This window comes from Rattus rattus, chromosome 11, assembly GCF_011064425.1.
Source record: "Rattus rattus isolate New Zealand chromosome 11, Rrattus_CSIRO_v1, whole genome shotgun sequence".
In the NCBI taxonomy this organism is placed as follows: Eukaryota; Metazoa; Chordata; class Mammalia; order Rodentia; family Muridae; genus Rattus; species Rattus rattus.
The window spans coordinates 10741630-10767755 of NC_046164.1; the positions used below are offsets into that span (position 1 = coordinate 10741630).

At 44.0% G+C, this 26126-nt stretch overlaps 1 protein-coding gene across 3 annotated transcripts in view; it reads left to right on the top strand.

Moving 5' to 3' along the window:
* Cops4 (COP9 signalosome subunit 4) overlaps positions 1-26126 on the top strand; it is a 31035-nt gene that overhangs the window by 1611 nt on the left and 3298 nt on the right. The window contains exons 2-9 of one of the 3 annotated variants that reach the window (XM_032916235.1): positions 10259-10338; positions 10791-10942; positions 12368-12471; positions 15399-15552; positions 15688-15838; positions 19645-19815; positions 22853-22968; positions 25339-25423. In XM_032916235.1, the coding sequence (XP_032772126.1) occupies positions 10259-10338; positions 10791-10942; positions 12368-12471; positions 15399-15552; positions 15688-15838; positions 19645-19815; positions 22853-22968; positions 25339-25423 (1013 nt within the window). The remainder of the gene's footprint in view (positions 1-10258; positions 10339-10790; positions 10943-12367; positions 12472-15398; positions 15553-15687; positions 15839-19644; positions 19816-22852; positions 22969-25338; positions 25424-26126) is intronic. The other 2 variants (XM_032916237.1, XM_032916236.1) reach the window with 2 other exon arrangements.

Below are 26126 nucleotides of genomic sequence, written 5' to 3' on the forward strand. Positions count from 1 at the left end.
TCCATAAACACACAATTTAGTAGTATAAAAGCGCCGCCGCCGCCGCCGCCGCGCCCCCCCACCCCCATTCTGTGTGCCGCCTGACTTGTTCTCTTGATCCTGCCTGGTTCAGTTATTCAGATTAATGTGACTGGCCACATGCACAGAGATACCTGGCGGTTGGCTGGGTCTTCCATTCTCACTCCACACTTTAGCTTTGGCTTTCTTCTGCGACTTCCTTCATCAGAGTGTTCTAACAGTGAGGGAAAAGGGAATGGAACGGACCACTAACTCTTTAGAAGCCAAGTGCTATTGCATGGGAAGATGAATGGAGGGTGGAGTGCCAGTCTACCGCGTGGGCTTTTTTAAGAGTGAATGAAATAACGTGCTTGATGAGCGATAGTCCATGCAGTGTTAGCTGCCCCGCCATATTGCTTTAGGTCTTAAGAGTTAGCTGATTTTATTTATGTGTATGAGTGCGGCATGTGCGCAGGTGCCCATGGATGTTCAAAGAGGAAGTGCGGTCCCCTGGACCTGGAGCTACAGGTGGTGGTGGGCTACCTGAGGCGGGTGTGGGGAATTGAACTCAGGTCCTCTGGACAAGCAGCCAGCACTCTTAACCATTGCGCCATCTCCAGCCTTCCCTTTAGGTAATTACCCAGTACTGTCTGGGTAAGAATTGTCAGAACGTTTACTCTCAACAGCACAGTTCTGCAAGCCACTTACTTTATGACGTACATATGTCAAAGTCATCTGCTCCTTTAAGGCTTTTATCTTGGGACCTGAGAAACAGAGGCTTCCACTTTAACAAATAATGGAGTATAAGATGTCTAACGCTGATAATATGCTCATACAGGTGCTGTTCAAGAAATGGAATACTTGGTTACGGTTGCTGGGCATAACTTCTATTTGAACCCAAGTTTTTATCAAAAGCTCACTTTTTTTTTTTCTTTCTTTCTTTTCGGAGCTGGGGACCAAACCCAGGGCCTTGTGCTCGCTAGGCAAGCGCTCTACCGCTGAGCTAAATCCCCAACCCCAAAAGCTCACTTTTTAAAAAAAAATATTCATTCATTCATTCATTTTTACATTCCAGATTTTATTCTCCTCCCCGTCTACTTTCCAACTGTTTCAACATCCCATTGCCCCCCCCCCGGGGTTCCACTCCTTGAGAATGTTCCCACCAGACCTCTAAACTCCCTCAAAAAGCTCACTTTTAACCAAGTAGACTATATTGCTTTTCTTGTTAAAAACTCAATTAGACATGCTTTCTGATGTTGTCGAAGTTATAAGAAACTAACCATATAAAAAGCTTTTTGTTGTGGTTGTTGCAGATATAGGCTGCTTTATATATAATATATATATATAATAATAAATAAAAAATAGATACATCTTTTTTTACACTTCTTAAAATGGTTTAGAAGAGGGGACTGGAGCAGTAGCTTAGCTTAAGAGCGCTTAGGTTCAGTTCCCAGCATTCACATGATGGCTAACAACCATTTGTAATTCCAGTTCCATGGGATTCAATGCCCCTTTCTGACCTTTAAGGGCACCAGACAAACATGTGGTATACAGACATACATGCAGGCAAAACACTCACACACATACAAGTAAAGAAATCTTTTGCAGGAAAAGTTTTAGAAGCCAGGTGAAGGCCTTTGATCCAGTGCTTGAGAGTTGGAAGCAGGTCAAGCTCTGTGAGGTCCAGGGCAGTCAGGGCTACATAAAGAGACCCTATCTCAAAAAACCAAAAACCAAATCTTTAGAAGAGAGCAGGAGACTGGGGAGGGAGCCTGGGAAGGTAGTTGTTGTGATAGCCTGTCTTGACTCAGTTGGCTAAACTACTTGCTTCTTGAACATTTGATTCAGGTGTGACTTCCTGGAAAGCTGCTCCACGTGCACACGTGCACGCACACGCACACTCGGACACTCACATCTTCGCACTGCAGCTGGGGTGTTAGCGTCCTGGGCCCAGCTGGAGCCCACTTTTACTTGGACATAGATTAGATTGTTATGTCTGTTCATTTCTTCACTTCCCTGACTAGAATTCAGTTTTTTTTTTTTTTTGGTTCTTTTTTTTTTTCGGAGCTGGGGACCGAACCCAGGGCCTTGCGCTTCCTAGGGTAAGCACTCTACCACTGAGCTAAATCCCCAGCCCCTAGAATTCACTTTTTAAGAAATGTTATTTCTGGACTGGAGAGATGGCTTAGTGGTTAAGAGCCCCGAATGCTCTTCCAGAGGTCCTGAGTTCAGTTCCCAGCAACCACATACTTTGTGGCTCACAACCATCTGTAAAGAGATCTGATGCCCTCTTCTGGTGTATCTGAAGACAGCTACAGTTTATTTATATAATAAATGAATAAATCTTTAAAAAAAAAAAAAAAAAGAAGGGGTTGGGGATTTAACTCAGTGGTAGAGCACTTGCCTAGCAAGCGCAAGGCCCTGGGTTCGGTCCCCAGCTCCGAAAAAGAAAAAAAAAAAAAAAAAAAAAAAAAAAAAAAAAAGAAATGTTATTTCTTTGAGGGCAGGTGTGAAGGCATGAGTTAAAGTCTTTGTTGAATCAATTCTGTGGAAATATGACCTGTAAAACTTCTTCCTCCCAGTTCTAAAGTATAGACAGTATCCAGAAGAGGCTGGGAGGTCTTTGCAGTTTAAACATTTAGTTTTTGTTTGTTTGTTGTTTTGAGACAGGGTTTCTTGTAGCCCAGGCTAGCCTCTAACACTGTAGTCTAAGATGGCCTAAAACTCCTTCCAAATTCTTCTATCTCAGGCTTCCCAAAACTGTGCTTACTAATGTGCCCTGACAGGACCCGCTAACATTTTATGATAAGTTGGTAGTAATAGAAGACCTCTTGATTATAGAAGACCTTTGCTTACTAAGACTATTTTTTCAGAAAGAAAAAAAATAAGATTGCACTCGGCTCTAGTGAGGTAGACTTTGGATTAGAATTTTCTAACAGGAATAGAAGTGTCAGTGAGCACACACACCATGTCTGCAGTGGCAGAGAGACTGGGTAACCTCAAAGGCTCCTGTGACTCAGATTCTTTGGTTCTCGGTTAATCCTTCAGGGCAGTTTTAGTGATTCTCATGTCCAAAATAAATACCATTTGTGTGCCAAACACTATGTGGCAAGTAGATAATGTTATGGCCCCATATGTGGAGGGGAAAAAACAGAGAAAATTACTTTTTAGTTTTTTGGTTTTTTTTGGTTTTTTTTTTCTATTTTTCGGAGCTGGGAACCTAACCCAGGGTCTTGCGCTTGCTAGGCAAGCGCTTTACCACTGAGCTAAATCCCCAACCCCAGTTTTTTTGGGTTTTTTTTGCAAACAGCTTTATTTAGGAAAAGTGAGAAAGAACTTCTGAGAGTGGGAGAAACTACAGGGAGAGAGGGATACAGACACACACACACACACACACAGAAACACACACATATACAGACACATACACATAGACAGACACAAACATACACAGACACACAAACACATACACACACACACACACACACACACACAGACACACAGAAACCTGTAGTCAAGCCAGGCTACATGAGCTCTTAACTAAATATAGCCATGATTTTGGCCTTTTATAATTTTGACCAAACTTGGCTATGTTTTTATGTTTTTTGTTTTTCGTGTCTTGGTCATTCCTAGACTGTCCTGAAACTACTTCTCTATATTCATAGTCACCTCAAACTCATGACAAACTTCTTGCTTCAGTTTCCTAACAGATAATGAACGTTCGTTTTTGACTAAACTTGTAGATTATCTTCTCCCAGTATTTCCTATTGCCACTAAATTAGAAAGCTTAAAGAACAACAGATTATTAGAGATTAATTTCTCCTAAAAATTGTGTTAGCATGTATTTGTTTTAACTTTGGCCACTTCACTATGATGCATCTAAGTAAATAGACATTAGCTTTTATTGTGAAATAAGCCACTGAAAAAGTCCCCTAGTGACTTAAAACATGATAATGTATTTAGTTTACAGTTTTGGAGGTTCACAGTTTGTCTTAGGCTGAGGTAAATAATTATCTGCCTCAAATGGTCTTGCTTCCACTTTGTCCCCCACACACATCTCCAGTGAGCTGCAGACCAGGTACATTGAAGCTCTTGAGGTGCTTGGCTAGTGTGACAACAGGGTCCCAGAGGACCTTGTTGTCCAGAGGGTCCAGAGGGTCACATTCTAGGCCTCCTTAAGGTCCAGTCTCTGCTATTGGTCAACAAGTTGAATATAGAGGGGAGCATAGACCTTTTTATGTGAAGTTACAAAGTCAAATTGCAGACAGACAGAGACAGAGAGAGAGAGAGAGAGAGAGAGAGAGAGAGAGAGAGAGAGAGAGAGAGAGAGAGAGAGAGATACAGGGAGTGAAAGAAATGTGGCCACTTGTTGAAAGTATCTGAAGTTACTTGGCTGAGCTTCACCGGGAGGCCCAGTGGGTAAGATTCTCTGAATAGGTCTGAGAAGTGTCTGTTGTATTGTCTGCTCCCCTGTCTACCTCTTTTTTTAGACAGTGTCTCATTCTGTAGCTCAGACTGGCTCTCTGTAATCTTCCTGCCTCAGCCTTCTAAGTATTGCGGTCGCTGGCATGAGCCAGCCCTCCTGGTCTAAGTAACGCCTCCCCTCCTTTATGTGTGTTCTGACCCTAGACTCCAGTGACGCTCTGTTCAGAACAGCACACTGGAACTTTAACTCCTTGTCTCTCGGGTGTTTTTCCATTTCTGTGCTTCATTCCAGATGGTTCTTCAGACCGCTCTGTGGGTTAGCCGTCCTTCAGCTCTCATCTGCTGTGGAGTATTTAAGTTGGTTATAATATTTCTCAGTTGTGTAATTTCTGGTGGCCGATGTTCCAAATGGCACGTCACAGTTCTTAGCCAAAGGCCAGCTCATCTCCGCAGGCACAGTTGTATCAGTTTTCTGGTCGGCATCAGTTTCTAGTTGTTGCGATTGATGGTTGCTTCTGTTGGTGCTAGCTAATGTCATGTGCCTTACCAGTCTGGTTTTTAGCACATTATTTTTTTATTTTTTATTTTTTTTGGTTCTTTTTTTCGGAGCTGGGGACCGAACCCAGGGCCTTGTGCTTCCTAGGTAAGCGCTCTACCACTGAGCTAAATCCCCAACCCCAGCACATTTTTTTTAAAGCACGTTTTCGAGACCATGGGAAGCCCAAGATGCTGTGTTTCAGAGAGAACCGTCATCTCCTCTGTGAGCACCCGCAAGCAGGCAAGACAGAGGCCTCAGGCCCCCTTTTCTAGACAGTCCTTGCACTGCCTTCGTGGCCTTGTTTCAAAGGTGCTTGTGCTTCCTGGTTTGGCCTTCGTTCAAATAACTTGACTCACATCCCTCCAGCCCTGTTAATCTCCCAGAAACCACTACTTGTCTTTCAGTGTTCCCAGCAAATTTACAAGAACTGTTCTGGAAGTGTCTTTACCACCCCACTTCTCCTCCACTGCCTTTGAGGACTAGAAATTGCCTCCACTAAGAGGCTGTGATTCACTTAAGTTCCTATTCTTTCCCTGCCCCCCCCCTTAAGGATTTATTTATTTATTTTATGTAAGTACACTGTACACTGTCACTGTCTTTAGATCAGGATTCCATTACAGATGAGCCACCATGTGGTTGCTGGGAATTGAACTCAGGACCTCTGGAAGAGCAGTCAGTGCTCTTAACCGCTGAGCCATCTCTCCAGCCCCCCTGCATCCCCTGTTTATGTACTTATTTATAATAACTTCATGTCTTCAGGTGCGTGTGAGGTCAGTCTCTCCTCCCATCATGCTCGCAGGGGTAGAGCTCAGAATGTAAGGCTCGCACGGCAGTGCTTCCCCACAGAGCTGTCTGTCTGACTGCGCTCTTACCGTCTAGGCTTCCTCCTCCCTTTTCTGTGATATTCCCTGAGCCTTAGAGACAGTGATAGAGAAATCCCTTTCACTGATGAGTATTCGACAATTATGTATTCTAATCACTCTAACCAGTTGTTAACCTTTTTTGTTTGTTTTTCTTTTTCTAAACAGTGTTTAAAAAAAGAAACAGTGGCTGTCCTAGAACTTACTCTATAGAGTCTGGCCTTGAACTTAAGAGATCCCCCTCCCTTTAACCTCCCAGCCCTGCCTTTGCTTCCCATGTGCTGGGATCAAAGGTGTGCACCACCACCATCTGGGTGCCCAGTTGTTAGTCTTTAAAATTACCATTGGGGTTGGGGATTTAGCTCAGTGGTAGAGCGCTTGCCTAGCAAGCGCAAGGCCCTGGTTCGGTTCCCAGCTTACAAAAAAAAAAAAAAAAAAAAAAAAAAGAACTAAAATTACCATTACCTGCTGTAAAAAGAAGTTTCTCCAGCCAGAGCTGAAGGTAGCACTATATATAAACATAAACATAATTGTTTTGAAAGCCATTTGATGTCTGCCCATTTAGCAAAGTGCCTAGAGTGGCTTCCCTAAAAGGCCTATAACTTTCCCCGCCATGGGATTTTGACTCATTTTTCAGGATCAGACATGAATTCCTCCCCTCCCATGGAGCAGAAATCAAATCCAGTCGGAAAGTGCTTGATTATCTTTTGCCAATTTGGCATTATTACACCACTGGGTATACTTGACTGGCCAGTCCACAGTGTCCACGGCTAAGTAAGACTGTCGTTGAAGGGTCTTCCTTCACAGTACCTTCTGGCACTATGAGGGCTAAGCAGCAGGGAGGAGCTTCAGCCCAACTTGATTTTTCTGTCTTACAGCCAGAGCACGTGTGACCTCAGAAGTAGACCTCACCACCTAGTTCTGGTGGTTACTGCCTGTGTTCTCTGGCAGGATCAACGGCAGCAGTGGCGGTGACTGTATCTACGTACACATGTGATGTGCCTGTGCCCTCAGAGGCCAGAGAGGGCATCAGATCTGCTGGCACTACATACTACCTGTATACAGATGGCCGTGAGCCGCCCCTGGATCCTCTGCAAGAGCAGCCAGTGCTCCTAACCACTGAGCCCTCGGATGCCTTCTGGCCTCTGTGGTCTACATGCATGTCATACACCAGACATCTGTATAGGACAAAACACCCACACACAAAGTAAAAGTCAATTTCAAAAAAAATGTTTAATTTATATTTTTTGGGTCTGCATTTCTCTTGTAGTTCTGGCTAACCTGGAACCCGTGTAGCTCTGCCTGCCTCTGCTTCCTGAGTGCTGGAGGCGTGTGCCGCCCCCACCACCCACAGCATCAAGCAAATCTTAACCTTACCTTAGGAGCAAATTTATCAAGTACTTATCTTAGTTTGCATATTATTAGTTTGAATATTAGTTCGTATAAAATACTTTAGGAGTTTGTACATGTAAGACTTACCTATAACTTTGTTTTAATAGGATGTAATCAAATTTGAAAAATCAATCAGAATAGTAAATGACACATCATTAAGTATAATCGGTCAGTAAGCAGGTAAATAAGGGTGTAGAGAAGCGTTCCTCTCTGGCTGAGAGTGTGTGTGCACACTGTAAGTGAGGAAGCTGGAATGGGTACTTCCTAGGAGTGAGTTCCCAAAGCAGCGGGAGCCCTCACTCGCTCACTAGTAGTAGGGAAATAAAGGCTTCCCGTCTTCCCTCTGAACTCTGTGTCCTGCCCACACACCTGCTTCTCTTGTGGTTTTCGGAGCTCTCTGTACCAGGGCTGAGGTTCTGGGAGATGAATTGGGAAGGGAACTGGATAGTAGCTTTGCAGATGGGCCTTACAAAGCATGCCGCTGATCTGAACCAGTTCAGGTCCTGTTGGCGCAGTCTTACTTCTGGGCTTCCTTCTCGACCACTTTCTGAAAAACTGAAATGTTAGGTTTGCAAATGCATTTAACTAGCCAGGTGTGCTGGCTCGTGCCTGTAGTTCAGACGCTGGGGAAACCGCGTTCCTGGACTATAGGGAGAGCTATCTCAGAAAACAAAACATTTAAAAAAGTTTTTAATGCTTTTTAAAAAATAATGCGTAAGAAAATTAAAGAGTGGTGTTATCCAGATGCATTATGGGTAAAGATGCTTACTACTAGGGCACCTGGAGACCTGGGTTTGACCCTAGAACCCATGTATAGGTAAAGGAGAAAACCGACTCAGCAAAGTGATCCACTGACGTCTACATGCACAGCACAGCGTTTTCCCCACCCCCACCCTCAATAATGATTTGTAGAAGTTGTTCTGATTATATGGGCGTTTTGCTTGCATGTATGTCTGCATTGTACATGTGCCTGGTGTCCACAGAGGCCAGGTGTTGGATCCCTGGGACCAGAGTGCATCTGTAGATGCTTGTGAGCCACCCTGTGGGCTTTGAGAATTAAGCCTCCATGCTGTAGAAGAGCGGCCAGTGTTCTTAACTGCTGAGCCATGTCTCCACGCTCAGTGGTAAATGTCTTCAAAAGGCAGAAGAGCGGGCTGGAGAGGCGGGTCCGTGATTAGGGTTCTGGTTAGTTACTTCTCCAGAGACTGGTGCTGGGATTCCAGACACCCACACTGTGACTCCAGCTCCAGGGAATCTGAGTTCGTGGCCTCCATGGGTACCCGGATTTGTGTGGCAGACGCTCATCCTAACACACCCAAAATAAAAGTAAAGAATCTTAAAACTAACACGAGGGCCAAAGAAGTAATAAAATTCAGCCCACTTGTTACTGAAATAAATGTTACCAGCGTTACATCAGTGCTTGTTTTGTGCCATGCACTGTTTAAGACATCGTATATTTCAGTGAACAAAGCAGAAAACAATGTCCCTGTCCTCTGGATTTGTGTTTTAGGAAGGAGCTTAGCGTTGCCTAGTAATGGTCACTGTTTATTCCTTGCGTTTCTCTTACTCTTTTTATAGCGCCAGTTTGCTGCGGTGATGGAGAGTAGACCTGAGTCTGCTCTGCTAGAACCGAGTGCAGGTATCTGGCGGCAGAAAGAGCATTCTGTCAGTGCATTCGCTCAGTGGGATTGGCTGTGTGCATACAAGACATTCTGTCTCTACTAGTGGTTCTGTTCTCTAGGCAGTGTTGTGTTGTTGTTGATGTTGCCATGAAGTTGGCAAGAGGAAAAGCTGTCACTTCAAATAGTGTACTTGTGTGTCTGTGTAACATACTGTTGAAGAAAAATGTAGCTTTTTTTAAAGAAATTTGAAAGAAAATTGGAATTTTAGTTATGATTCAAAATAAAAGTTTTCAAGAAGGTGGCACCTTAAATTCATAACATAGAGTTATGTATTTACTCCTCATCTGATGGGTTTTAAAATAAAAAAATATGGTACCCAATATTAAAAACTAGAGATAGCATCTTAGAATTACAGGTTTAGGACAGGTATGGTGGCATGATCCTTTAATCTCAACACTTGGGAGGTAGGCGAAAGCAGATGTCTGTGAGTTCTTAGCCAGTCTGGTCCACAGAGTGAGTTCCAGGGCAGTCAGGGCTCTTATATAGAGAAACTCTGTCTCAAACTAACAAACAAAAAATGAGCAGACAATTGCAGGTTTTGTATTTATTTTTAAAATTGTTATGATTGCACTTATTTATTTATTTATTTATTTATTTATTTATTTATTTATTTATTTATTTATGTGTGGTCTAAGAACAACTTCTGGAAAAATTACTTATCGTCTTCTACTGTATGGGTTCCAGCAATGGAACTCAGAAGTTAAAATTGGCAGAAAGTGACTTTATCTGTTGAGCTATTTCACCAGTTAGTATTTTTTTGTGATAGGTGGGAAACTTTTGAAAATACATTATTTTGTTACTGTGCTGTAAAGAAAACTGTCAACTAGAGATTAATGAAAGAAATAGGGTAAATTGAAAAGACAGAATACATGTCAAAGTTAGTGATAAAAATGAATAAATAGGCCAGGGCATGGTGGATAATGTTTGGAGTTTGCATTAGAAAATATACATCTTAGGTTCATTTCTCTTGCTGCTAGAAAATACCCTGGCCAGCCACTTAGGGAAAAGGGTTCTTTTAGCTCACAGTTCCAGATTACTGTCCATCATTGCTGGAAAGTCAAGGCAGCAGGAGCTTGAAGCAGCTGCTCACATCCCAGTCGAGCAGAGAGAGAATAAATGCATGCATGATTATGCTCAGCTTGCTTTCTCCGTTCTAGTTCCGCATTCCTTGCCTAGGGAATAGTGCCGCCAACAGTGGGTAGGTCTTCACCCTTTAGTTAATATAATTAAGAGTTCTAGGACTGTGTCCAAAGGCCAATTTGATTGAGATAGGTCTTCATTGAGATTCTCTTCCTCAGTGATTGTAGATTGTTTCAAGTTGACAATTAGAGCTAAACATTCATTATTCTTATTTGATACTGTTTTAGATATCGTCAGATTCTGGAAAAAGCCATTCAGTTATCTGGGACAGAACAACTAGAAGCATTGAAAGCTTTTGTGGAAGCGAGTGAGTAGAATGGAAGCGCCACGCTTGCTTTGTGTGACTGAGTTCTCTAAAGTGCTTCGCCTGTCTCACAGCAGTCAGTGTTAAATGTGCTGTGAGATGGACTTAGTCCAGACTTCGAACCACTTATGGTTGGGTTATTTTTCAATTGAATTGTCTTCAAAATCGAAATCTTAATTAAGGTTTTGTATAGATGCTTTGTGCTTTCCCTTTACACAAAAAAAAGTGTGAAATTTTCAAGGAATGTTCTCTGATCTTTTCTTAGAAAAGCTACTGTATTTTTTCTGCTTTGCTGTTGGAGATATGGAATCAGTAAAATCCAGCATAAAGAAACTAATTATGTAACATATGAGAAGAGTACATTGACTGTATTAAGTGGTAATTTTAAGTAAAATTTAATTGCTTAATGGAAACTTACAGATTATTGATGTTTCCTGTTTTCACTTTCTGACCAGTGGTGAACGAGAACGTCAGCCTTGTGATCTCACGGCAACTGCTAACAGATTTCTGCACACACCTCCCCAACCTGCCAGACAGCACAGCCAAGGAGGTCTACCATTTCACCTTGGAGAAGGTCCAGCCTCGGGTCATCTCCTTTGAGGAGCAGGTAAAGTAGAGAGCTCTAGACTTTAATGTTGTTCTCTTCTATTCTCATAAGTCGGGCTGCGAGCTCCTGAGTCCTAGTAATATTTTTTTTCAGAAAAGTTCTCATATAATATATTTTTATTATATGTTTTGGCCTCTATCACTTCCTCTTAGACATTCACCATCCACTCAAAACATTGGGAGGCAGAGGCAGGTGGATCTCTTGAGTTTGTGGCAGCTTGGTCTATAGAGAAAGTTCCAGGACAGCCAGGCCTACACAGAGAAACTCTGTCTTGAATAACTAAAAACAACAAACAAAAACCAGAAGCAAACACACACACACACACAGACACACACTCACACACACACACACACTCTCTCTCTCTCTCTCTCTCTCTCTCTCTCTCTCTTTCTCCACAAAACCACAGAAAGAAAAATAAAAAAAACAAGCAAAACACCAATAAGATAAAAAGTGTCCAAACAGCAAAATAAAACACAAAGTCCACAGAAACATTGAGTTGGGTGTGGGGCCTGCTGCCCTGGAGTGGCTCATAGACCCAGAAAGACTGATTTTCCCTTTGCCACAAGGTATCAGTTGTAAACAGCTTCTTGGTTAGGTGTAGGACCCCATGTCTATTCCTGTTTCCCTGCTGTCTATTCCTGGGGCCCTGTCTGGCTTGAACCTGTGCAGGCTGCCTTGGTCTGTGAGTTCATATGGTCACCAGTCTTGTTACGGTAAAACAGTGGTACTGAGCTTAAGATAACACATTATTTTTATGATCTTAAGTTATTAACTCCTTAAAGGAGATAATTGTTCAGTTTCATATTTTTTATGAAACTGAATCAAGCAGCATTGACAATGTAAAATCAAGTGCGTGTTAGTTCTAGCTGGAGGGTTGGTGAGGTTTTCTGTTCATTTTACTTGTGTATACAAGCATGTCCCACTGTGTGCAGATGGAGGTCAGGGGACGACTCTGGGGAATTCCTTCTCTTCTCCCATCTCTGTGAACTCTGCGAGCAAACTCCGGTGTAGGCTTGTGTAGCATTGCGCCTTGAGCAGTCTCTAGCCCTAGTAAGATTGTTAAAATTAAAAACTTAGGAAAACTCCAACATCAAGTATGTATGTAGCAACACAAAAGCAAATTTTTTTTTTTTTTTTTTTTTTTGGTTCTTTTTTTTCGGAGCTGGGGACCGAACCCAGGGCCTTGTGCTTCCTAGGCAAGCGCTCTACCACTGAGCTAAATCCCCAACCCCCACAAAAGCAAATTTAATCCTGAAAAACATGTTGCCAGAACATACAGTGTGGGAACGTGTTGTTTCAGTTTTCTGTTTTCATATTCTGTGAATACAAACTCGAGAGAAGTAAACACGGGTGACCATACACAGACCTGCTGTAGTGTGTCGGACGAGAGCACTGTTGCGCTGACATGTGTGTCTGTCCTTCTAGGTGGCTTCCATACGACAGCGTCTTGCATCTATTTATGAGAAGGAAGAAGACTGGAGAAACGCAGCCCAAGTGTTGGTGGGGATTCCTCTGGAGACAGGACAAAAGTACAGCAAACACTGCCCTTGATGGACTTGGATGAGTGTCACCAACAGGTTTCCTCAGATCCTAACAGAGAGATGCAGATAATTATAGTGCACTAGATGGTAGTAAGTGCTTCTCAAAGACTGACGTAGTTGTCAGAAGACAGACATCTCTTAGAAGGGGTGTTGTTAAGACAAAGGTCTTAAGGTGCCAGTGCATTTGTAGCATTTTCTGAGGAGGAGTAGGGAGAGTGAGCACCAGAAGAGACAGAATGAAATCAGCCCTAAGGATTGGGGCCCTGGGCTCTTGAAGCCATTGTAAGGTCTCAGTTCAAAGAGAAATGAGAAAGCCAGACAAGGTGGTACATTGTCTTTAATCCCAGCACTCAGGACGCAGAGGCAGGCAGATTTCTGTGAGTTTGAGGCCAGCCTGGTCTACACAGAGTAACAGGTTAGCCAGTGCTATCTAGTTTAGATAGTGGTAGTGAGCAGAGTGTATTCATCTGGAGGAAGTAGAACAGTCTGGGCTACAAGTAGACATTTGGGAGTCCTGCCTGCCTGACTAGATTGACCCCTTTCCAGGAGAGGAGGGGAGGGAAGGGGAAAGCAGGGAGGGAGGGGAAGAGGTGTGGTGCTGAGGCCTGGGGCATTGTAGTCTTAGGTAAATGGTAAAGGCCGTGCTGTAGCAGGTGGGGAGGAGGATTGCCCATTGAGTAAGATCACTAGAACCGGGCGTGCTCCTCCCGAGAACCCATGGGACGGAAAGAGCAGGGGTCAGACCCAGCCGTGCTGATGAGGAGTGGGCTAAGCTAGTGATTAGTGTTCATCAGGTGTGGGGCAGGGTGATTTGACGAGGGCTGTTGTGGTACAGCCAGTGAGAGCTGAAGCCTCATTGGAAAGAGAGAATGGAGACAGCTCTTGGGAGTTTTCAAAAAAACAAAAAAAAGCACCATATAGAGACAGTAATTAGTGTAGGGTAGAAAGCACAATGAAAGTTAGATGGTTTTATCTTATAATCCATTGGAGAGCAAAAATAGATGCTGGGTGTAGTGGTGGTTGCCTTTAGTCCCAGCACTCAGAAGGCAGAGGCAGGCAGATCTCCGAGTTCTAGGCTAGTCTGGTCTTCAGAGTGAGCTCCAGGACAGCCAGCCAGAGTGACACAGAAAAGAAGAACAAGACAAAACACTGATATTGAGATACTGGTAAAGGATTCTCATGGGAGTGTATGAACAGACAGGGATGCAGTAGTGGTGTGCGGCATTTTAGACTGGCGTAGTCCTTTGTCTAGGGCTGTCCCGTGTGTAAGGTCAGCAGCCTGGTTCTTTCTCAGGACAGCAGCACTACTGTGTCTTGTAACAGTCAGAAATGCCAGTTGTTCCCAGTGGGCAGCTTGTCCCAGCAATGTGAAGGGTGACTAGAGCCCAGGACAGCTGTGCGTCAGTGACAGTGGAGCTGGTGCATGTTCTCCTTGTGGCTTTGCTCAGTGAGAGCAAACAGAGCCAGCACAGCAGTGACAGGGCTGGGCTGTGAGACTGAGAGGACGCAGGAGTGTAACTGTGGCTGAGGGGGAATTCCTTAAAAAAATTAGTCATTTCATTTTAAAGTAATGAAAGGATTCCCTGATAAAAACTAGAAAAATTAAAGAAGCTTAGCATGATGGAGCAGTTCATATGAGTTTGAGGTGTGCATGGGAAACAAGCTGCTGATACTAAGTGGCCCAAGCAAACGTGAATTCATAGGGCGTTTTCCATGACCCGCCCCTCCCCCACAGAGATCAGACACGTAAAGACTTATCTCACAGTGGGAGCAGGTGAATTCTAAGGTTTTTTATTTGTTTTGTTTGTTTTTTGTTTTTCCTTGCCACAAGGCTTTACTGCTGTGGCTGTCAGAAAAGAGTGCTTTTCTTTGAGGACTAATTAATCTTTGGAATTATAGAGGCCTCCAGTTCTTCACTTCTGGAGTAAAATGTTACCAGTGGACGGGGGAAGACATTGAAAACTGCCTGTAATCCACCACAACCCTGCAGTCTCTCCCACCACAGCCCTGTGCTCTCTCACCACAACCCTGCACTCTGTCCCACCACAGCCCTGCACTCTCACTACAACCCTGCACTCTGTCCCACCACAGCCCTGCACTCTCACTACAACCCTAATTGAGATTATATTTTGTTTGTGTAAAAACGCATTTTACCTGGATGGCAGAAATACGTTTTAATGATATTTAATATACTATTGTATTTCATATCGTATGTTTTTGACATAGAGTCCACTACCTGCCTGGCCTGGAACTTGGTATATAGACAAGGCTGGCCTCACACTCACAGAGATCTGCCTGCCTCTGCCTGCAGAGTGCTGGTATGACAGGTGTGTGTCACCATGCCTAGCCATAGCCCACTTTGTCACGTGAAAGAAAATAAATGTTGTCTGTAAGCAGCTAGTAAGGACCATGGCTGTATACTTGTTACCTCTTTACCCACCATAGCGTCACTCCTGTACAGTAATAAGTTACCTCCTTGATAAGTACATGGCCACATTCCTTGTTGTGTCTAGTAGGATCTGATATCTAGAAGTAAAGTGTAGTGGATTGAAAGCACGCACATTTGGGCTGGAGGGATGGCTCAGCGGTTAAGATCACTGACTGCTCTTCCAGAGGTCCTGAGTTCAATTCCCAGCAACCACATGGTGGCTCACAGCCACCTGTAATGGGATCCGATGCCCTCTTCTGGTTGAAGACAGCTACAGTGTACTCCTATACATAAAAATAAATAAAATAAAAATAAATAAATCAATCTTTTTTAGAAAAGCACACACATTTAAAGAATTGAGACACACCTGGAGAGTTAGTTGCCAGATTGTTCTGCAGGCTGAGCCTGGATGCAGTTCCGCTGTAGGGTCCGACACGCATGAGACTTGGCACTTGTGTCTATCTAATTGTCTGCTTGCCTGTCCTAGACAGTACAACGTAGACTATAAGCTGGAGACCTACCTGAAGATCGCGAGGCTATACCTGGAGGATGACGACCCTGTCCAGGCTGAGGCTTACATAAACCGAGCTTCCTTACTTCAGAATGAATCCACAAACGAACAGTTACAGATACACTATAAGGTAACAAGTGACCTAATTTGGAATTATCTTTGTATTGATGAATTATATAGCAAGATGTTTCAACACACGTGATGAATGTTTATATATTTCAGAAACTCTCTTCGCCTCTCTGACCCTGCAGTTTTCCCTCCGTAGGTTTGCTATGCACGTGTCCTTGACTACAGAAGGAAGTTCATTGAAGCCGCCCAAAGGTACAATGAGCTCTCTTACAAGACAATAGTGCACGAGAGTGAGAGACTGGAGGCCTTGAAGCACGCACTGCACTGCACCATCCTAGCATCGGCAGGTGAGCGCGGGATGGAGGCTTCGGAGGGACGATTGGCTTTGCTAACTCAGCCAGGGCCTCTTCTGCTAGGGCTGTCTTAGTACAATTAAAGGAAGCTTAGACGTGGAACAAAGCCAGGGATAAAATGATTCATTTTAAAGACTTAAGTGAATATGTCAGCTTGTTACCCACACATTAAGAATAGTTAAGAGTTTATTAGTTAAGAGATGGGCTCAGTTTGACCCCCAGGCCCCACGTGGTGGAAGGCGAGCCGTGATTCCTGAAAGCTGTGTCTCCCCTCCACAGGTGTGTCACAGCACGGGTGACTCTCACGTACACAAGATAAACAAGCATTCTCCCATCTTTAGATCTCACGGGTTTTTTTAAGCCTTTAAGCTTCACTTTCAGACCAGCATTTATTCTTTTCCTCAGTACACATCAAGTTTTTACTAAATTGTAGCAGAAAACACAGAGCAGCTTTTACATAGAAAAGACCGTTGTGAAGGAGTTAATCCTGAACCATGGCTTTTCTAAGTCGTTCTGAAGTCCTCCAAGCCCTGTAGTACTGAGAGCTGGAGACATGTTTAGTACCCACACTTAACACCCCTCCCCTTCACTCTCTGTGTTTGTGTTTTTGTTTTTGTTTTGTTTTGTTTTTTTGGCACAGGGTCTTTTTATTTAGTTCTGGCTGTCCTGGAGCTCCATTTATGGATCAGGCTGGCCTCCAGTTTACCGAGATCTGTGTGCCTCTGCCTCCAGTGCTGGGATTGAGGCTGAAACTGCTCCTTACGTTTTCTCGTAACTAAGTGTCAGCTCTCGTTCCACCTTAGTGTGGCGTACGGATTCACTTTGATTTCCTGTGGTTTTCCTTTATCATCCAGGCGTATCAACCTGTGGGCCATAAACCGTGTGCAGCCAAGGATAGCTATCACTGATGTCCAATAGGAAATTACAAGCACTCCTAAAATAAGAGGGCTTTTGTTTGCTTGTTTGTTTGATTGTTTTGAGTTTTTCGTAGCTCAACTACATGGCTCTCCAGCGTGAACTTTGTAGTTGATAAGATTATTTCAGTGTAAAGGTTGGACACACCTGTATGCACAGGGGTCATTATCGGGATGAGTTTATGGGTAGGTCAAACTCCTAGGTCCAACGATATGTATTTTAATATTTAGATGGTGCACATTGTGCTGTAATGTAACAGCACTCCAAACAAAGATGTTCTTATGTAGACCATGGTGACCGTGAACCCAGAGGTTCTCTGCCAGCCTCTGCCTCCCGCACCGTTGTGCTTTTTGATGCTCACATCTTCCCAATATGACTGGATGTGGTCCCATTAGTGTTTCAGTATTTCTCTATGTTCTAACATAAAAACATAATTTTCCTGTGCATTAGGAATATGTTAGGTTCACAGCACTGGAAAACAAAAAAAAAAATAAATGCTAAAAATGATGTCTTAAGGTCTATTTTATAAATATTCTTATTCCTTTAATAGAATACTATCTTAGGATTTTTTTTTTTTTTTTTTTTCGGAGCTGGGGACCGAACCCAGGGCCTTGCGCTTCCTAGGCAAGCGCTCTACCACTGAGCTAAATCCCCAACCCCTATCTTAGGATTTTTAAAAAAAGTCTTTATGTGTTTTGTTTGTTTGTATGAGTGTTTTTGTGTGCTTGGTGCCCTGTACAGAGGCCGGAAGAGAACGTCTGGTCTCCTGGCATGGAGTAAACAGACTTTTGTTAACTCCGTGTAGGCGCCGAGACTGTAGTCAGGGTACACTGGAAGAGCAGCTCTCAGGCACTGGCTCATCTCTCCAGCCCCTTAGGATTTCTGTTGCCGGGATAAAACCACAGCCAAAAGCACCTTGAGGAGAAAAGCGTGTGCTCTGCTTATATAGCGCAGCTCCCAGTCCACTGAGAAAAGCTCAGGGCTAAGCCTAGAGAGCAGGAGCTGAAGCAGGGGCTGTGGAGGAAGGCTTCCTCCTGATGTGCTTCCATGACTACTCAGCTTGCTCTCTCACAGCATCCAGAACCACCAGCCCAGGGGGGCGCTCCCCACCGTGAGCTCGGCTCTCCTACAGTAGTTATATCAAGAAAAACGCCACCCCAGCCCCCACCCCAGACTTATCACAGGGCAGTCTAGTGAGGAAAAATCATTTTCTCAGTTGAGGTTTCTGCGTCCTAAGTGACTCTAGCCGTGTCAAGTCTGCAGAAAACCAGCCAGGACAAATACCAAGATTTAGACACTAGATGTTCCCACAGCTGCTGGGTGACAGAAGAAGGGCTCTTTTTTTTTTTTTTTTTTTTTTTTTTTTCCGGAGCTGGGGACCGAACCCAGGGCCTTGCGCTTCCTAGGCAAGCGCTCTAGCCACTGAGCTAAATCCCCAACCCCAGAAGAAGGGGCTCTTGACAGCATTGTTTCCACTCATTTGTATTAGTCACAGTTGTTTACAGGCTCCAAGGTGTGTACACTGAGACAACATCGTCTGTTAGCAGAGACGTCTCTGTTTTTGTTTTCTGTTTCTGAGACACAATCTTTGTGCTCAGCCTTGCTGCCCGCAGCTTGCTTGTAGTTCAGGCTGGCTTCAGCCTTCCTGGTTCTGGAATTACAGAGGGTATTCCATGCTGGGCATATATATTTTTTATTAACTAAATAATGTATGAGTAATAAATATATAAGAAGAACATATAAGTCACCTGGGCTTAGAACCTTCTGGACCATTTTGATCTCTGCCTTGGTCCCTTATGTGAATATTCAGTTATTCTCTCTGAGCATATCTAGTGATTTTAAATTTCTTCTGAACTAACCTAAACTCAGTTTTTTTCATCATTTCCAGATATGTGCAGACTAAGTAGCAAAATGAGTTACCCAATTCTTGTCTCCCGGTGAGGGTGGTCTCTTAGTGCTCCGCCTCTCTGTAGGCCAGCTGTTGACCCGTAAGCAAGTGTTCCTGTGTGGGCTACTCAGGGGCTCCCTCTCCATAGTTTTGTGTCCTTTATTGGTGAGTTTGCTCTTAAAATGGTTGGACTTCTGGATGCTCTCTACTGCTGTGTGTGTGTGTGTGTGTGTGTGTGTGTGTGTGTGTGTGTGTGTGTGTGTGTGTGTGTGTGTAGGTATAGGTATAGGTGTTGGTGGGAACTAGGGGTAGACAAAATCTTTCTGGGTAGTCTTGGCTGACCTGTGACCCACTGCCCTCAAATTACAGGCTGCACCACTATGCCCTCTAGTGTTGATAAGTATAGACTAAGGTGGAGATTTTGTGTGAGAGAGTAGTATCCTGTAAGCTTTATTTTGGCAGAATTGCAATGTTAGCTGTGAGTTCAAAGCTAATGAATTAACTGTATATGATAAGTAAGGGTCTATGGGGACTGGAGAGATGGCTCAGTGGTTGAGAGCACTGACTGCTCTTCCAGAGATCCTGAGTTCAATTCCCAGCAACCACATGGTGGCTCACAACCATCTGTAATGGGATCTGAAGCCCTCTTCTGGTGTGTCTAAAGACAGCTACAGTGTACTTATATATAATAAATAATAAATCTTTTTAAAAAATGTAAAGGTCTAAACAGAAACACATGAAAGAAAATTGCAGATCGATTTAGGTTGACAAAAAATTAACTAGGGACTTAGAAGGACCTAGTTCTGTGTCTCCAATAGAAGCAGCTACTTAGCATTGACTGTGTGGTACAGTGACTTTCTGGAACATACTACATATCATACTACATATATATTAAAGGGGATTGTCTGCATTTTAGTAGGCAAAGATAGGATCGTAGAATGTGATTCTTTTTGTCATTAAAGAAACACTTAGAACATTTGACCCTCTGTTTCCCTAGGACAGCAGCGCTCTCGGATGCTGGCTACCCTTTTTAAGGATGAAAGGTGCCAGCAACTGGCTGCTTATGGGATCCTGGAGAAAATGTACCTAGACAGGATCATCAGAGGGAACCAGCTTCAAGAATTTGCTGCAATGCTGATGCCTCACCAAAAAGCAACGACAGCTGATGGTAATGGCCACATCTTGCATGTGTGTAGCAGGGAATATTTAGGGTAGATTAGTAGAGAGTATGTTACAGTAGTGTTTCCAAGCAGTACTTCCTGATAATAAAAAGAGGACTGTTACCGATCATGAATATTAGACACCAGCGTGGGTTTGTGGTATAATCTGAAATAATCCCTATTGGAAAGCGTTTTATGAAGTAACACTTCTTCTTAAAAAAATCTTGTTTCTCTGTTTGAAACTCGTGAAAGTTGAAAAATTACAGAGTATATGTATGTGGGGCACCTGGATTTTAAATAGCTAAAACTTGATAAGTAACACTCATAGCAGATTGTGAGAACATAATTGTCCATTCTTGATTAAGAGTAAAACTTAGCTCAGTAGCTTGCCCAAGGTTCCCTTGGGTCAAATGCTGCAAATGAGGATGACTTTCCGTGGGGAGTGTGGTGGGTGGGTAGGAAGGGGAGCATCCTCATTGAAGCAGGGTGAGGATGAGGGTGAGGGGAAGGAGAGGCAGAAAGGGGATGACATTTGAAATGTAAATATGTAAAATATCCAAGAAAAAAAAAAAGAATAGGTTTTCTTTCCTATGTTTGCTTAAATCAGAATGTCTTTGCCAGGAAAAAAAAGTGCTTTTAACATTTTCTTATTCATAATAGCGGTTATTTTATGTATGTTTGTCTAAGATGTTTTAAAGTACCATGTTAACATGACCATGATACTAAATGTAGAGGCGTGACCATCTTGAACCATGCACAGCACGGGTGTCAGCACAGGTGTCAGCACGGGTGTCAGCTAGGCTTGCTGCCTGGGTTCACCATCGCCCTGTCCAAGGAGAAATTAGTCGTGAGGACTCATTTGTATTAGGCTACCTGAAAGGTGACAGGTTACTCAATCTTAGGTTATTATTTATTTATTTATTTTTATGTCCATTGGTGATTTGACTGCATGCATGTCTGTGTAAGGGTGTCAGATCCCCTGGAACAGGAGTTACAGACAGTTGTGAGCTGCTGTGTGGGTGCTGGGAATTGAACCCTGGTCCTCTGGAAGAGGAGCCAGTGCTCTTAACCACTGAGCCATCTCTCCAGCCCCTCAGTCTTAGTTTTAAGGATTCTGTTGTTATTCCTGTGTATAAGTGTGTGTCAGTATGTGTCGGGAACATGGAGGTGTCCTGGGAGGCCAGAAGAAATGGGTCAGTGTTATGAGCTGTGCTGAGTCACTCAGTGTGGCTGCTGGGAACCAACTCAGGTCCTCCATAACAGCAGCCCGTGCTTGCAACATGCAGAGGTTATCTCTAAGCCAAGATTTTATTTTTCATAGAATTTTCTTAAGCACCTCAGGAAAATTTTCTTTATGGTTGTAGATTATTTCTGGTTCTTCTGAGCAATTAGTTTTATCTTAAACACATTCTGAATTGATAAATTGATTTTTATTTTGCTTGACTTATAGAAAAGTTAAATTCATAGGCCAACCATGAGTAGTGTGCATGGGCTTTAATCAGAGCTGATCCTCCTGTTTTGTTTTGTTTTAACTTTTGAATTTTTAATTCTCTGTGTAGTCTAAGCAGCCATGATTTGAAAAAAAGTCTGATATACAAACTAGTTAAAAGCTAAGTAGAAAGTTTACAGAATTAGTATCTTCAGTTTGACTTTGAGCTTTTTAGCCATGAGAAAAGTCGGCCCATGGGTTCTCTGAAGAGAGTGACTTCAGTGGCAGGATGCCTGTCTGCTGCCTTCAGCTGAGCTAGCCCCGAGCTGACAGGCTTTCTTTTAGATCACAGTCTCATATCGTTTAAAACAGTCGTTTATTTTATGCGTATGAGTAGACACACCAGAGGAGGGCGTGAGAGCCCATTACAGATGGCTCTCGTCAGTAAGAATGGGTATTCTTCCCAAGCCCCGGCGTGGTTTCAGCTCCCACATCTCATGGCGTGTGATTCTGCCACAGAGGGGACATGATGCTCTGCATGTACCCACCTCAGCCCACCAGGAATACACGTAATCAAAATGAAACCAACCTTAAAGACTGGTGAGGCTTCCTGCCGCTACATGATGGTTGTGCTGCTGTTGCTGGTAAGTTTGTGTTCGACGCAGAGAAAGAAAAGTTAATGAGTTTGTCAGCCAGGAGCAGAGCCCAGTGCAGAGGGCTCAGTCCATCCGTCCTTAGCCATTGCTCACCAGCTACTCCCTGTGTGCCTTCCTCCCTGACATAGTTCCTCACAGGAGCGGCTGAGGTCAGGAGGGATTGTGGCTCACACTGTGAGAGAGAACACAGACACCGTGGTGTGCAGGGCATGAGGGCAGTTGTGTGAGGGGGCAGGACGCAGAGCAGTGCAGGTGCTCCCTGGCTTTCTCCGTCTCAGTCTAGGACCCCAACCCAGGGAATGGCATGCCCATATTCAGGATAGCCCATCGCTCTTAAACTAAACCTGTCTGGGAACACCTTCACAGACACTGCCAGAGGTGTGTTTCCACGGTGACTGACTACTGGAGATTAGCTATCACACTAATACTGTATTTTGTATGTAAAGTATAATTGTAACTATACCCCGATATATTCGTGCTCACCTTTAATCTGAGCACTTAGAAGGCAGAAGCAAGCAGATCTTAGTTTGAAGCTATCCTTCGGAGTGAGTTCCAGGACAGCCAGGGCAACACAGAGAAACCCTGTCTGGAAACAACAACAACAACAATAATATAATATCAAATGTAAGTTTTAGTTAAGTGTTGATTAGAGGTATAAAAGCTGATTATTACATGTCTAGAAATAAAAATAAAGGTATATCTTTTTACAGTATAAAACTAGTTTCAAGGGGCTGGAGAGATGGCTCAGTGGTTAAGAGCATTGACTGCTCTTCCAGAGGTCCTGAGTTCAAATCCCAGCAACCACATGGTGGCTCAGGACCATCTGTAATGGAATTCAATGCCCTCTTCTGGTGTGTCTGAAGAGAGCGACAGTCTACTCATATACATAAAAGAGAATAATAAATCTTTAAAAAAAAATTAGTTTCAAACATTTAATGAGTTTGTTTATGTTTATTTAAGGTTCCAGCATCTTGGACAGAGCTGTTATTGAGCATAATTTGTTGTCAGCAAGCAAATTATATAACAACATCACCTTTGAGGAACTCGGAGCTCTTTTAGAGATCCCTGCAGCTAAGGTACTTTTCTTAATTCAATACTTTATAACAGGGAAATTGAAACCCCACACTATTGAAGTAATAGAAAGATACATACTTGATAATGTTCGTCAGCACAAGTGGGAGGAGACTGTTGTCATGAAACTTAGTGGTTTTAGCTTTTTAAATTGTGTTTGATGACAGTTACTTAGACTGGAAACCTTACAGAAGTACACGTTCCACCCTTTCCTAAGCATGTCTTTGTGCAGTGTCTTAAAGACACTGAAGTACAAGTTCCTGGGCTGTTAGGCGGTGCTGTCCCCGTTCCTCTGCCCTAGACTGACTCAGAGGTTGAATGCTAATCTCTCTGACCCCAAGACGTCCTGCCGTACTTTCCCAGTGTGGTTTCATTGAAGGAGTTGTTGGCCTTCTGGGGAACCTTACTTGGCGTTTTTGGATTTGGTTGGTCATACACAGATTCCAGCACAGTACCAGTTGTATTCACACTGTTACCACTTCTGAACATCTCAGTTTCAGGTAACACTGAGAATAAGCGGCCAGTCTTTCACCTTTATTAAAGCCATGTAGTTTGTCTGTTTATGAAGTTTTAACGTAGGATTTCCCTTGTTCTTCTTTTGAGACAGGATCTCATGCAGCCTAGACTGGTCTCACACTCAGTAGGAGGCTGAAGCCAAGGATGGCCTTAAACTCGGGTCCTCCTGCCTCTACCTCCCAACTGCTGAGATGACGGGTGTGTGCGCACCGGGCTTAGTTTAGGATTCACTAACAGTTTTGTTGCATGTACACGTTTAGTAAAGAAAGTGGATTGATTTGGGACCTGAGACTGCAGTTGCCATTGAAAAGATATTTTCTTAGCCGAGCATGGTAGCTCACGCTTGTAATCTCAGCACTTTAGGGACTGGGGAAGGAAGATGCCACAGAGCAAGAGAAATGAACCAAAAGAAGCTTCCTTCTTAGGGTTGGTGCTTTACCGCCTGTGGAGACTAAGGGCCGTGAGTGCGTTGTCACTAGTAGACGGTCGGTCAGTGGGAGGGCTGTGGTGTTGACTGTGAAGATGTCACACGGCCCAGCGAGGAGCCGGAGAGACAGCTCGACGGTTACGAGTGTGGGCTTTTCTCACAGAGGACCAGGGTGTGCCTCCCAGCACCCACACAGTGGCTCAGGAGCATCAGTGCCTCTCCTGGCCTCCGTCAGAAGAAAGAGCAGAAAGAAAAACAAATGTTTGTTTTTCCCCAGAATCTTAAGGCAATTTATTATCACTTTAAGCTTTTTATTATTGCTTTCTGTGTATGGATTTCTTAAAGCTTTATTATTTATATGTATGTGTGTGTGTCCATGTGAGTATGTATCTGTGTGTGTTTATGTGTGCCCAAGGAAGCCAGAGGAGGACTTCAGCTCTCCCAGGGTTAGAATTATCGTCAGTTGTGAGCCACCTGTGTGAATGCTGGGGACTGAGCTCAGGTCCTCTGCAGAAGTGAACACACTCGTCCACTGAGCCAGTCTAGCCCCATGTGGGGTGCTTTGCCTGTGTCTGTGCATCACATGTGTGCCTGGTGCCTGTGGAAGCCAAAAGAGGGGTTTGGATTCCCCTGGGACTGGAGTTATGGACAGTAGTGAGCTGCTGTGTGGGAATGAAGCCCCAGTCCTCTTACTCACTAAGCTTGCTGTAGCACACTGCAGGGAATCGGTGGGCAATGGCAGGAGCAGAGCTGTGTGCCTGCAGTTTTACAGTTGGTTTGTTTTAAAGAATTGGATCCGGGGGTTGGGGATTTGGCTCAGCGGTAGAGTGCTTACCTAGGAAGCACAAGGTCCTGGGTTCGGTCCCCAGCCCCGAAAAAAAAAAAAAAAGAATTGGATCCAAGTGATCTTTGAGGCTGGCTTTGTAGCTCGGGCAAGTGTCGGCTTAGGCTCTGGAGTAAATGCCCAGGGTCACATAAACTGTGCTAATGCTACACTCCTGTAATTCTGGCACTTGGGTAGCAGAGGCAGGAGGATCAGAAGTTCACAGTCATCCTGAGCTATGTAGGGAACTTGAGGTCGGCCAAGGACATACGACACTCTTCATCAAAATAAAATTAAAATGAAATTCTAAGCAGAGGAGAAATCGGTTAAAATAAAAAGCTAGGGGGTTGGGGATTTAGCTCAGTGGTAGAGTGCTTGCCTAGCAAGTGCAAGGCCCTGGGTTCGGTTCCCAGCTCCGAAAAAAAGAAAAAAAAAAAAGCTAGATTCTTGTGTCTGGCATGTCTATGACCTTAGCACGAGGGGGTGGGTTCAAGACATTCATGTTCCTTAACAAGTGACAGGCGGGCACAGCAGCGACAGGGCCTCTGTGGACAGTTGTCAGATGCAATCTTCCAGATCCTGAGAGTGTTTTGTTTTTGTTTTTAATAGGCAGAAAAGATAGCATCTCAGATGATAACAGAAGGACGCATGAACGGATTTATTGACCAGATCGATGGGATAGTTCATTTTGAAAGTAAGCACTTTTATGCATTCTCATCAAGTGAAATGGTGATGAACTGTTGAATTACTTCTTTAGGCCCAGAATTATATTACTCATGAGCATATGTCCAAAGGAAATAATTTCAAATAATCTTCAAAGGCTATATTTATGAATATTTTTAATAGTCTATTTCTAAGCTAAGGAAAATATAACTGAAATTGTATCAGTTTACACCTTTGGTCATCTGACCTTTATTGAACTCCAACCGTGTGTGGCTCCCATGGAGTGACAGTTGCAGTTTCCACAGACTTGGGGAGCTAATGCAGGCGAGTGGTGTCGTCCCACTGCCTGAGACCCGCAGCCCTTGTTCCTGCTTCACGTCTGGGGCAGAGACTGCCCACTGTGCGGACTGCTGCTCACACCCGGGGGTGTGTGGTGCTCACCGGGGCATCCATTACTCCTGCCTCCGCAGCTCCTGCCTCTGTGCAGCTCCTGCCTCCGCAGCTCCTGCCTCTGTGCAGCTCCTGCCTCCTACGTGCAGCTCCTGCCTCTGTGCAGCTCCTGCCTCCTGTGCAGCTCCTGCCTCCTGTGCAGCTCCTGCCTCTGTGCAGCTCCCTCTGTGCAGCTCCTGCCTCTGTGCAGCTCCTGCCTCTGTGCAGCTCCTGCCTCTGTGCAGCTCCTGCCTCCGTGCAGCTCCTGCCTCTGTGCAGCTCCTGCCTCCGTGCAGCTCCTGCCT